The sequence below is a fragment of the Xenopus laevis genome, chromosome 8S (assembly GCF_017654675.1).
Source record: "Xenopus laevis strain J_2021 chromosome 8S, Xenopus_laevis_v10.1, whole genome shotgun sequence".
NCBI lineage: Eukaryota > Metazoa > Chordata > Amphibia > Anura > Pipidae > Xenopus > Xenopus laevis.
In genome coordinates, this window is record NC_054386.1 from 51,878,923 (window position 1) to 51,890,930 (window position 12,008).

Here is a 12,008-nt window from a genome sequence, read left to right on the forward strand (position 1 = left end):
AGGATCGCCCCTGTTTATAAACCCCCTGTTCCAGACAGAATCACTCCCCAGTTCCCTTTTGGCAGCTGCTGGCACAGGTACATATTTGTGGGCAATATCTTGGCTGCTACTTGCACAGGTAAACAGATGATATGATGGATGTTTGGCTGCTGCTGGCACAAGTACATATATGGAGGCAATAGTGTGGATTTTTTGGCTGATGCTGGCACAGGTACAGATTAGGGGCAATATAAGGGATTGGCTGCTGCTGGCTCAGGTACATGGGGCAATATGGTGGCTGCTGGCACAGGTACACAGATGTTTGAGGGCAATATGATGGATTTTTGGCTACTGCTGGAACAGATGCAAATTGGGGCAATATGATGGATTCTTTTGGTTGCTGCTGGCATAGGTACAGATTGGGGGTAAAAATATGATGGATGTTTTGGTTTATGCTGGCACAGGTACAGATTGGGGCCTGGGGGCAATCTGAGGGATTGACTGCCATTGGTATAGGTACAAATGGAGGCAATATGATAGGTGCTGGCACAGGTACAGGGGGCTATATGACTGGTAAGGTGGGAAATGGTAATGCAGGACTGGGTGGGGCACTGATTGAAGCCTTTGCCTAGGGTGCAAAAATACCTTGGCCTGGCCCTGCCTCCCTGTGTGTGCCATTCTCTGCTTGCCCAGTGCTGCTTGCCCTACCCTACCTGTGGGATGTAAGCCTGTTAGGGGTTTGTTAGCATTTGAAAATTGTTGTTAAGGGCCCCTAAGGTGTTTAATCATGTGTTGGGGGGCTGTTGTATTATCCACAGGGGAGGATGAGGCATATGGATTTAAGGGTGTGTTTTTAACATGACTTCAATTTTTCACATATGAGTGATGAGGGATTTCCCTGCAGTGAGCACCAACCATTTGGTTTTTAGGTGTGCTACCACCGTTAATGTGGATACGATCTTAAAAGTTCTTATGGTAATATGGGTGTGGTTTACAGTGGGTGTGGTTTAAAAGGGGAGTGGCCAACACTGACTTCCATTATCGGCCCTCCTCCACATAGGTCAGTACAATTTTGGCCCTCTGTACCACAGAACTTGGACAGCACTGGAATAGACCATTCCCCATCCCCTAACACTAGTTTTTGCATAGGCTTATTTGGATTCAGAGAGCAAAACTATAGGGTACAGAACTGCCCCATGACCTCATATATGATGTTACCAAAAACAATAAGAAGCTTCAGCACAGAAGAAACACTAAGCGGGTTATTTATCAAAATTCGAATTTTTCTATTGTTTTTTTTAAATAAAAACTGACCAAACTAGAATCCAGTATTTGACCTTATTTATTATTAAAAAAGCATGATTTAATCGGATCGGGGGAAAACTCGATAAAATTTGACGAAAACCCGAATCATATTATTTTTTCAGAGGTTTTTCCCGAATCATACTAATTAGACCGAAAATCCGACTATTTTGAGCTGTCCGGACAAAAAATCCCCATGATTTGGTTGGGATTTTTGACTGAAAATACCAAAATAATCGTATTTTCAGGCTAAATCCAGCTCAGACTACAGAAACTTCCAAATAGGATAGGAACCTCTCCTATTGACTTATATACAACCTTGGCAGGTCTGAGATGGCGGATTTTCTGATTCAGACTTTTTGCAGCCTCGGGGTATAATACATTTCAAACATTTTTAGTTTTTTTCCATTAAAAATTCATATTTTATAGTAAAAAAACCTCAAATTTTCAAGTTTTTTTGCATTTGGCGTTTAATAAATAACCCCCTGTCAATACATTGCCACTAAGATGACAATTATTTTTCTTGTCTGCAGTAGACCGAGTTAATGACTCCCACATTTTAATTTACAGCGCCATAATGATTTTATCCATTATAGCTAAAAACATCCCAGCTTATTACCTGTACAGATGAAGCCAGGTAACCCTCCATAGATAAGGTTGTCATTGTCAGGTAGCATGAACGGACAGCGAGTTTGAACCTCTAGGCAGTACTGCTTGCAAGGAATGCGATGGCGGCACTGCCGCTGAGTCACGTTAAAATACTCAGAGCAAAGCCAGGCTTTGTAGACAGCCTAAGGGTGTAAAAATAGACATTGGCACAGTTAATAATCTTTAATAATTTTCAAAGATGTTGCTTTAGTACAATAATGCAAAATAACAGTCTGCTTTCATTATTGTGAGAGAGCACTCGAGTAAATGTGGATGAGACACACTCTGCAAGCCAGGGTATAAACACCATTGGGGTAATATAATAGGGGGCAAACACTAATTCTAGCATTAACCCTATAGCAGCCAACTAGAAGATTAGAAGTGTTTACTGGTCACTTCTTAGGAAACAAACATTTGCCTAGTTGCTATAGTCTCTAGATGTGGCTTCTACTCCATATTTCCATATCCAGTATACTTGTATATAAATTTAGTTATAATATTCACTATACAATGATATAACTTCCTAGCATTTCTAGCATCAACCTCTCTACTTTCCTATCAAGACTTCTATAAGAAATTCATGAAAGGGGACTTTATCCCTATTTATAGCGAATTTTCCACAAACCCCCTTGTCAACTACCAAGCAATTTTTCAACATTTCCTGCACTTTCCTTATTACAATTTGATGGGTAAAAACAAGTAGTGATCAACAACTGCACCAGAAGAAGGACCCAAGTGGTCCGAAACATGTAGTGCTATGCATTTTTAATAAATTATCTAAGAAATTCAACACATCTGCTCTCCAGTGAACCTTCATTCTCCAGTGATCAACAATGCTGGGCTAAAAGTACATTTAAAGGAAAACTATACCCCCAAAATGAATACTTAAGCAACAGATAGTTTATATCAAATTGAATGACATATTAAAGAATCTTACGAAACTGGAATATATATTTACATAAATATTGCCCTTTTACATCTCTTGCCTTGAACCACCATTTCGTGACTCTATCTGTGCTGCCTCAGAGATCACCTGACCAGAAATACTACAACACTAACTGTAACAGGAAGAAGTGAGGAAGCAAAAGGCAGAACTCTGTCTGTTAATTGGCTCATGTGACCTTACATGTGGTTTTTATGCACAGTGAATCGTACGATCTCAGGGGGCAGCCCTTATTTTTTAAAATGGCAATTTTCTATTTATGATTACCCAATGGCACATACTACTAAAAAAGTATATTATTATGATAATGGTTCCATACCTCCCAACATTTTTGGAAGTAAAAAGAGGGACAAAAAAAATTTTTCGCACGTAGAGCAGCAATTTGTTGACCACACCCCTTTATGTGGCCACACCCTCTAATTACCATGTTTGTTTTACAAAATTTGGCAGGTTATGAAAATTTGAAAATATTTCTCCTTATCTAAACTGGGTTTTTGAGTCTCAAAAGTGTTACAAAGTATCTTATTTGCACCTGTTAGCTGTTCTGGGCTCTCTGCTAAAAGCCAATTAAGTGACAAACTTTGTTTATTTTTCTGGCTGTTCAGTGCAGAGAAAAGAGGGACTTTCCAGTACAAATGAGGGACTGTGGGTTGAGCTGTCAAAAGAGCAACTGTCCCTCTGAAAAAGGGACAGTTGGGAGGTATGTGGTTCATTTACATGAAGCAGGGTTTTACACGTGAGCTATTTTACTCAGTATCTTTTAATAGAGATCTACATTGTTTGGGGGTATAGTTTTCCTTTAAATCAAAAACTAAAACTGTTAATATCAATAAAACTTGGATTGGACAGTGTGAACGGTTAATAGTCAAAATACCTGATCACGCGACACCCTATACAACAAACAGTTGTTACTGCAAAAACATGGCAAAAGTGTGTTAAATTTGATAAAATTGTGTGTGTGTAAATCCGTGTGAGTATGTTACCTCTTCGAATACAAGAGAGTTACTGGAACTGGCAGGAAGGTTTCAAGTGTGGTGGGGTGCAGGTAAATGGTTTGGGATCACGCTTGAGGTGAACAGGCCTGAGGAGCAATAGCCAATTGTAGATTCTATGTTCCTTGCTAATGAAACCTTTTCCCGCCAGCTTGTAGAATCTATTTGCTCAACAGTCAAAATATACAGTAATATCTACAGATCCATTCAACACAGCTTTGTATAGAACAGAAAAAAAGAATGGGAAAATAAACTATTTACACATTTTTGTGTTAAATATCATTCATCCTACAAAGGCAAATAAGTGCCATCTAGTGGGCAGTTTTGATTTGTGTATTTGTGGCTGCACTGCCAAAAAAATCACATTGTCAACAACAAAGAGTAAACGATTTTCCCTGCAACATAGAATAGAACACAGAATTGCAGGGATTCTCAGTTTTTGCTTTCACATTATGCATTTTAGCACTCCAGAAGGGATGGTAACAGTCATGACTGCATTCAGTAGGGGGCACAATTGGTTTATAAGAGTTATCCATACTGAACAGATGGTTTTCCAAATCATAATTCCCAGATAATATCATTGTCTGGGGGAAAAGCCAACCACTAGTCCAGTGCAGACTAAGGCGATAGATAGTTAGTGATCTGGCCCTGGTTCCATAACCAGAGGGGAAATATTCACCATTGGTCAAAATTCTGGCATCCCAGAGGGTACAGCTACCAACTGCTACAGAATAAAATGCATTGAAAATTGTTCACCAGGGTTTCAGAACTGCTATCAACAGGCTCAGATTCTAACACACTGCAGTGGGGGGGAGCCACCAACTGGTCCAGACAGGAGTCTATTTCCTCATTGGTCCACACAAGGTAATATAAGTAACCACTGTCTAGTATCTAAATATATATTTACCTCTCAGACTGGGATCAGATTCATACCAACACTTTTTAACCTGTTCCAACAATTTCCTAATTACGGACATTTCAATGAGGATGTACACGCAAAGTGAAGGAATTATAAATGGTAAAAAATCCTTATATAAACTAATGGTACCCATGCCATTTCTCCAGTACTGAACCTTTAATGTGAATTTACAGCACCAGCCAGCAGGGCCAGACTGGGGGGCCCGGGGCCCACCGGGGCTTCTGCCTCAGGCCCCCCCCAGTACTCTGAGGGCTGCTGCCTCACTGCCTCCCGTCCTGCAACCGTCCCCTCTGCCGCGCACACACTGTTTGGTCGCGGCAAAAAGCAGATTATTTGTCTATTTCAGATAATTTAAGAGAATTAAGGCATTTAAATTATACAATAAAATATACCATTCTAGAGCATTTATGTTATATATTTTGATTTCTATTAAATAAAATAAAATTGCTGTTTTTGCCCACTTCCTATCAATATGATTAGCCCTTAAATATTCTGCAGCCCCTTTACAAAGTTTATACAGTACATCATTCACATTAGTTCCTGCCCCAGTGGAGTTAACTATCTAATAATAGTATAAATTTCAAAATTGAGGTTCAGTTTTATCAGAAGCAAATTAACTTTTCTGGAGTAAGAGGGAGAAATATTCCTCAGTAACAGGCATGGAAGTTGCAATTAAGTAGTCATTTTTCTAAGGGCTCATCCGGAGGCTGGCCGAGCACAATAGGCAACCCAGCCAGCCAGCTTGCCCCCCTCCTTCCCTCAGTGGCAGGTGTGTCCGGTCTTGGGGTAGGCAGAACAGGTAGCTGCCCAGCACCCCCAATCATTGCACCCTAGGCAGCTGCCTAGTTCCGGCCCTGGGCTCATCTGTGTGCATCAGTCTGATTTATAGTAACATAGTAAAATAGTTTAACCAATTAGTCAGATGACTGAGAGAAAGCAATCAGAGCAGAGCTTGCTGCTGAGTGTTCTTTATTAGACACAACATGTTTCGGGCAAGTGCCCTATATCAAGTGTACAAATAGTCAGTGTTAACAAGCTCTTAAAGGGTAAAACAGGAAGTGAGGTCACGTATCAAGGTAAGTGGATCAATGATAAATAGGTGCACGCATAAGGGGTAATTAGTGAGTCCTTTACGCCTTGCTTAATTCAGTCCACAGTGTAATATCTTCTGGAAACAATTCCACATAGTCTCTTCAAATAAGTGTTGAAAAAAAGTATAGTACTCAAGGAACTGCCCATTTCTGGGCCTACCACAGAAAATCCTGATAAATTACTCAATTAGTATGGAAGGAAAAGAAATGCCCATTATTCTCACCATTAGCCGTACATATAATGTAAATATCTTGGACTCAGAAATCAATTATCTGAAAAAGAAACAGATCAGGCATCAGTAACAAGGAAAAAAAGCTTGTTAACACTGACTATTTGTACACTTGATAAAGGGCACTTGCCCGAAACATGTTATGTCTAATAAAGAACACTCAGCAGCAAGCTCTGCCGTGATTGCTTTCTCTCAGTCATCTGACTAATTGGTTAAAGTTTCGCACCTGGAGCGGGGGTGTCTACTGAGATTGAGAGCACCAGCTACATTCCCCAGTCACATATTCTTTGTTTCTGAATTGTATACCGCCTAACTGTGGGTAAAGGATAGCAAACTACTATGTCTGAGGATTCAATCCCTTCAACTGCAACTACGTTTGCCTATGAAGAAGCGGACTTTGGAAGGATTTTGAGCAAAATTGATGCAGTAAATCTGCTTTCAACACAAGAAACCATGACCACCAATACAGAGAAAGATCTGTTTAATTTACGACGCAAGGAAGTACACACCAGCCTGCACTTAAGCTCCTTGGCAGAATATTTAAAAGTAAAAAGAATACCAAGAGGCTTAAGACTTGACATCAAACCAAATCTGTGTGCAGATAATAACCTCTTACAACAACGCTGGCATGAAATATGCAATAAATGTAGTCAAGATTTATTGCTACTGACAGTGGAAACACTTCTAAACTAGACGAAATCCGTACCCATATCCAGATGAAGAAGGACCAATTAACTCTGGAAAGAGGTAAAGAACAAGCGGAGAAAATCTTCAGCGAGCAGGAGCGCACTCTGACCAAACTACGCGAGACTATCATTGTTCGTAAGCGCAACAAGTTTGAGAGAGATGCGCGGGACTACAGAGAAGGCCGGGAGTACTCGTGGCGCGAGGAGAGACCAAGTCAGCGCACACAAACGGGTCAGCAGAGTCCACGCCACAGACGCACGGAGCGGTCGGAGAGAAGGCATTGGACCCCAGCAGACAGCGCACAGCTCCAACATCACCACAAGCAGAGATACAGAACCCCATGCCAGGGCGCACTCAGAGTCCAAGCAGAAGCGACGTCTAGCAGCGAAGAATGCTCAGCCTCCTCTACACAATCGTCTGCATCTTTTTTAGGAGCTGCGGCAATCCAGGAAACCACGGATACACGGCGCAATCAGAAGCCACAGACTATCAGGGAGCAATACCCCACGCGGAAACACAAGACAGCAAGGTAGTTATCTTGTCTTCATATGAACTTGATACATTTGAAATACAATTGTTAAATAAGGGGTTGGGTTTTGTACCAACACATAATACTGAATATGTTACCTAGGAGATTGATTTTCAAAAATTTATAAGGAACATTAAATTAAAACTACACTTTGGCCCCCAAACTACCTTAAGTGCAAGTAATGCTAAAGAGTCCTCAGATATTTTGAGTGGGTTAAAAAATACCAGTACATTTGTGCCAGATGTTAACAACGAATTCCTTTCCACTTTTGAAAAAATAGTAACTCATGAGGTGAAATAAATTTGGGATAAAAGCGCAACTGAAAGCCATACAGCTAATTTATCCTACAATGAAAGGGCCGCACTCCAAAAATTAAAATCAAATGAGTCACTAGTAATACGTAAAGCGGACAAAGGTGGGGCTATTGTAGTAATTCGCAAAATTCAAAGACGGACTCCACCGGATCAGTAGACACTCGGGAACCAGCGTTTAAAACTGTAAATGCTTTATTAGACGCAGATTAAAATCACCAGCGGGCAAGGGATGTGCGCTTGACGCGTTTCGTGACCATTGTGTCACTTCATCAGAAGCATGAGTGCCCTCTGTCGGGCTCATACTAAAATAACACATATCATTAAAATCAAACAGAAACACCTGAATAAAAATCACGTAACGTGCATTTGCACTAAATAGAAAAATCTATCATATATCAGAAATGTAAACTCTTTAAGCAGTCCACTACAATGTGAATATAGATCCATCAATATAACACATTATTTTTAAATAATAAATTTTGAAAAAAACTTGAAAAATCAGAAAAATCAGAAAAAAATAATATATATATATATATATATATATATATATATATATATATATATATATATATATATATATATATATATATATATATATAATGAAAAATATTGTAGTAATGAATAAGGAAGCATACCTTGAAGAGGCTTTTAGACAACTTAATACACCTGGCCACTATGAAAAAATTGGGAATGATGTCACTGACACTATTAAGAAAGAGGTTGAATTGTTAGTATCACAGGCAATGGATAAGAATGGTCTTATCCCGAACCATGTAAAGGATTTCTTATGCAAAGAATATCCACGAATACCTGTGTTATACCTTTTACCAAAAATACACAAATCTCTAGAAAACCCCCCGGGTAGGCCAATAGTGTCTGGTATTGACTCAGTGTTGGAACCCCTCTGAAAGTTTGTGGATAAATTTCTACAACCTTTGGTTGCAAATATACCTACTTGCCTTATCGATACTACTGATCTACTCTGTAAATTAAGGGATCTTGGGAAAGTAAGTACCAATGTAAAGCTGTACAGTATCGATATGCAGAGCCTTTACACCTCTATCCCACAGGAAGAAGGCATAGGATATGTAGAAGAAGCTCTATTAGAAACTAACATCTCTCACCAATTACTCTACTTTATTATTGATTGCCTGTCAATTGTCTTAAAGAAGAATTATTTCAGATTCTCTGGTGAATTTTACTGGCAAAAACAAGGGACGTCGATGGGAGCGGCCGTCGCGCCTTCATTTGCCAATATTTTTGTCCACAGAATCGAAAAACAGTTGTTCCTGACTGCACCTTTTACACAGTACATAACTGGCTTTTACAGATTTGTGGACGAAATTCTCATCCTATGGGATGGCCCAGAATTAGCTTTCATGGAAATGATAACCCAAGCTAATAAAGCCCATCCCACCATTAAATTTACTACGGAAACAGGGGGCCATTGTATAAACTTCCTTGATGTTACAATAACAATTGCCAATGGCAACATTAGTACTAACCTTTACCGTAAAAATTCTGAAAAAAACAATATTTTGCTAGCATCCAGTTTTCATGCCCCTAAAATAATTAGAGCAATCCCAAAGGGCCAGTTCATAAGGGCACGTAGTATTACGTCTGAAGACGATTACTACATAGCAGTAGATACCCTCAAACATAGATTCCTTAAAAGAGGGTACAAACCTAGGAATATTGAAAACTGTGTCAAAGAGGTAGGTACAATTCCAAGGAATGAGTTACTTAAATACAAACCAAAAGAAAGAAAGGACATTTTCCCATTTGTAAGCCAGTATAATGCACAGAGTAAACAAATTGAACGGATTGTTCACAAATTTTGGCCACTGTTACAACAAGAAAAAACACTCAGAGGTCCCTTAGCAAAACCTCCAGTATTCAGCTACAAGAAAGGGAGAAGCCTCCGAGATATATTATGCCCTTCAGAGATCAATCCCCCATGAATGAAAGGGGCCACGAGGTTCCTAGGCCAACCTAAGATGGGCACATTTGCCTGTTTAAATTGTAACTATTCGTCTCTCTATCATTAAAGTAGATACCTTGCGACAACCTGCTAATGGCACACCAGTAAAACTAAAACACTATGCCACCTGTGATACAAGCAATGTGATTTACATATTAAAATGTCCATGCGGACTGGCTTACATTGGCCAAACCATAAGAACTGTGGAAACTCGAATTAAAGAACACAAAGGAAACATACGAAACTATAAGAAAGGAACAGCCACAGACACTACAGTGGCCAGCTTTAATATATTGCAATATATGGACAAACAATCCCTGTGTTGTTTAAGGGGTAAGCCATTTTTCAGTAGCAGTATGCACAAAATGTCTCTGTCTTAAATATATTGATAATGGGTTGAGTGCAGAGGAACTCTTGTATTTGACTATATGTATTTTGTGGTCACACCCTCATTGCACCCCCGCCTAATGGTTTTAAAAAATAGTGGTGAGCACAACTTTCCCTTTTTTTTTTTTTATAGTTATACAGGAGCAGTGACCAGCTCCATGTTGTAGCTCCCACCCTTCCCAGCTATAGTTAGGTGACCCCACTGGTGTCTAATAAAAGGGCAGCCAAGTTTGGGAGTTTTACTTTGAAAGCAGCTAGTAAGTTGCAGGTAAAACTTAGTCCCTTTGTAAAATGTATAATTAAGCAATTGAATTCTTAATGAATCAGATGAAAATTAAGCGTAGGACTGGCCTGATGTGGGATGACTTTGACGTAGTTGGCCAGCTTAAATATATTGCAATATATGGACAAACAATCCCTGTGTTGTTTAAAGGGTAAGGCATTTTTCAGTAGCAGTATGCACAAAATGTCTCTGTCTTAAATATATTGATAATGGGTTGAGTGCAGAGGACCTCTTGTATTTGACTATATGTATTTTGTGGTCACACCCTCATTGCACCCCCGCCTAATGGTTTTAAAAAATAGTGGTGAGCACAACTTTCCCTTGTCCACTACAGTGTCCAGACATTTTAAGGATGCTAACCATAATCAGTCACAGCTAAGATGGGCTATATTAGAAGTAATTGGCCCCTTGCAGAGAGGTGGGAACCCTAAAAAGAAAATACTACAGAGGGAAGCATACTGGATCAAGAAGCTAGATACAATGTATCCGAAAGGCATGAATGACAGCTGGAGTGTGAAATGCTTCCTTTGACACTGTGACAATGTTGCTTTTTACCTGTACAGTGTATAAAAAAGTTTTGTTACTTTTCCTTGTTACTCATGCCTGATCTGTTTCTTTTTCAGATAATTGATTTCTGAGCCCTATATTATACTATACTTTTTTCAACACTTATTTGAAGAGACTATGTGGAATTGTTTCCAGAAGATATTAGGGCTCTTACAGACAAGCGTTTTTACCTGCGCTCCCCTGCGTTCCGTTTTTCTGCGTTCAGCCTCAGGGGAGCGCAGGAATAGACGCATTACATTTTTTCCAATGGGGCTGTACTCACACAGGTGCGTGTAGGCGCCAAACGCAGGGAAAATGCAGCATGTTGCGTCTTAACCTGTACAGCCCCATTGGAAGAAATGTAATGCGTCTATTCCTGCGCAGGTAAAAACGCTCGTCTGTAAGAGCCCTAACACTGTGGACTGAATTAAGCAAGGACTTCGGCGTAAAGGACTCACTAATTACCCCTAATGCGTGCACCTATTTATCATTGATCCACTTACCTTGATACGTGACCTCACTTCCTGTTTTACCCTTTGAAAGCTTGTTAACACTGACTATTTGTACACTTGATAAAGGGCACTTGCCCAAAACATGTTGTGTCTGCTCTGATTGCTTTCTCTCAGTCATCTGACTAATTGGTAACAGTTTCGCACCTGGAGCGGGGGTGTCTACTGAGATTGAGAGCACCAGCTACCATTCTCTAGTCACATATTCTTTGTTTCTGAATAGTAAAATAGTTAGTTATGTTGAAAAAAAGACACATTATGCATCGATTTTGCACTTGGAAGCAGGATCGGACTGAGAAAACCGGGAAAAAAACAGGTTGGCCCCTGGCTCTTGTGAGCCCTTGTCAGCCCAAATCCGCACCGGCTGGTTATGACAAAAACACAGTGTGCGCGGCGGGGCCCCTGAGGCAACAAAGAGTAAACCTAATTAAATAGATGTTGGTGTGTCAGTCACATACAAGTGTAAGAATCAGAAGACATGCCAATCTAGTGCTTTATTGTGCAGAGAGCAGTGCAATGGGGGCTATGTTTTGGGTGCATCCTGGTCACATCCTTGACCATGCTCAGTTATGCCACTGTCCACATCCCAGATAGTGAGAGACAACTTTAATTTGGGTGCAAATTAAGTGGGCTGTTACTGTGGATGAGGTGGGACAAATCAGAATCCA

At 40.1% G+C, this 12,008-nt stretch overlaps 1 protein-coding gene across 1 annotated transcript in view; it reads right to left on the reverse strand.

The window, feature by feature from the left end:
• The window catches only part of LOC108700068 (transmembrane protein FAM155B), a 462,070-nt gene that overhangs the window by 252,543 nt on the left and 197,519 nt on the right, over positions 1-12,008 (reverse strand). The window contains exon 2 of the mRNA XM_018232934.2: positions 1,901-2,072. Coding sequence (XP_018088423.1) covers positions 1,901-2,072 — 172 coding nt within the window. The remainder of the gene's footprint in view (positions 1-1,900; positions 2,073-12,008) is intronic.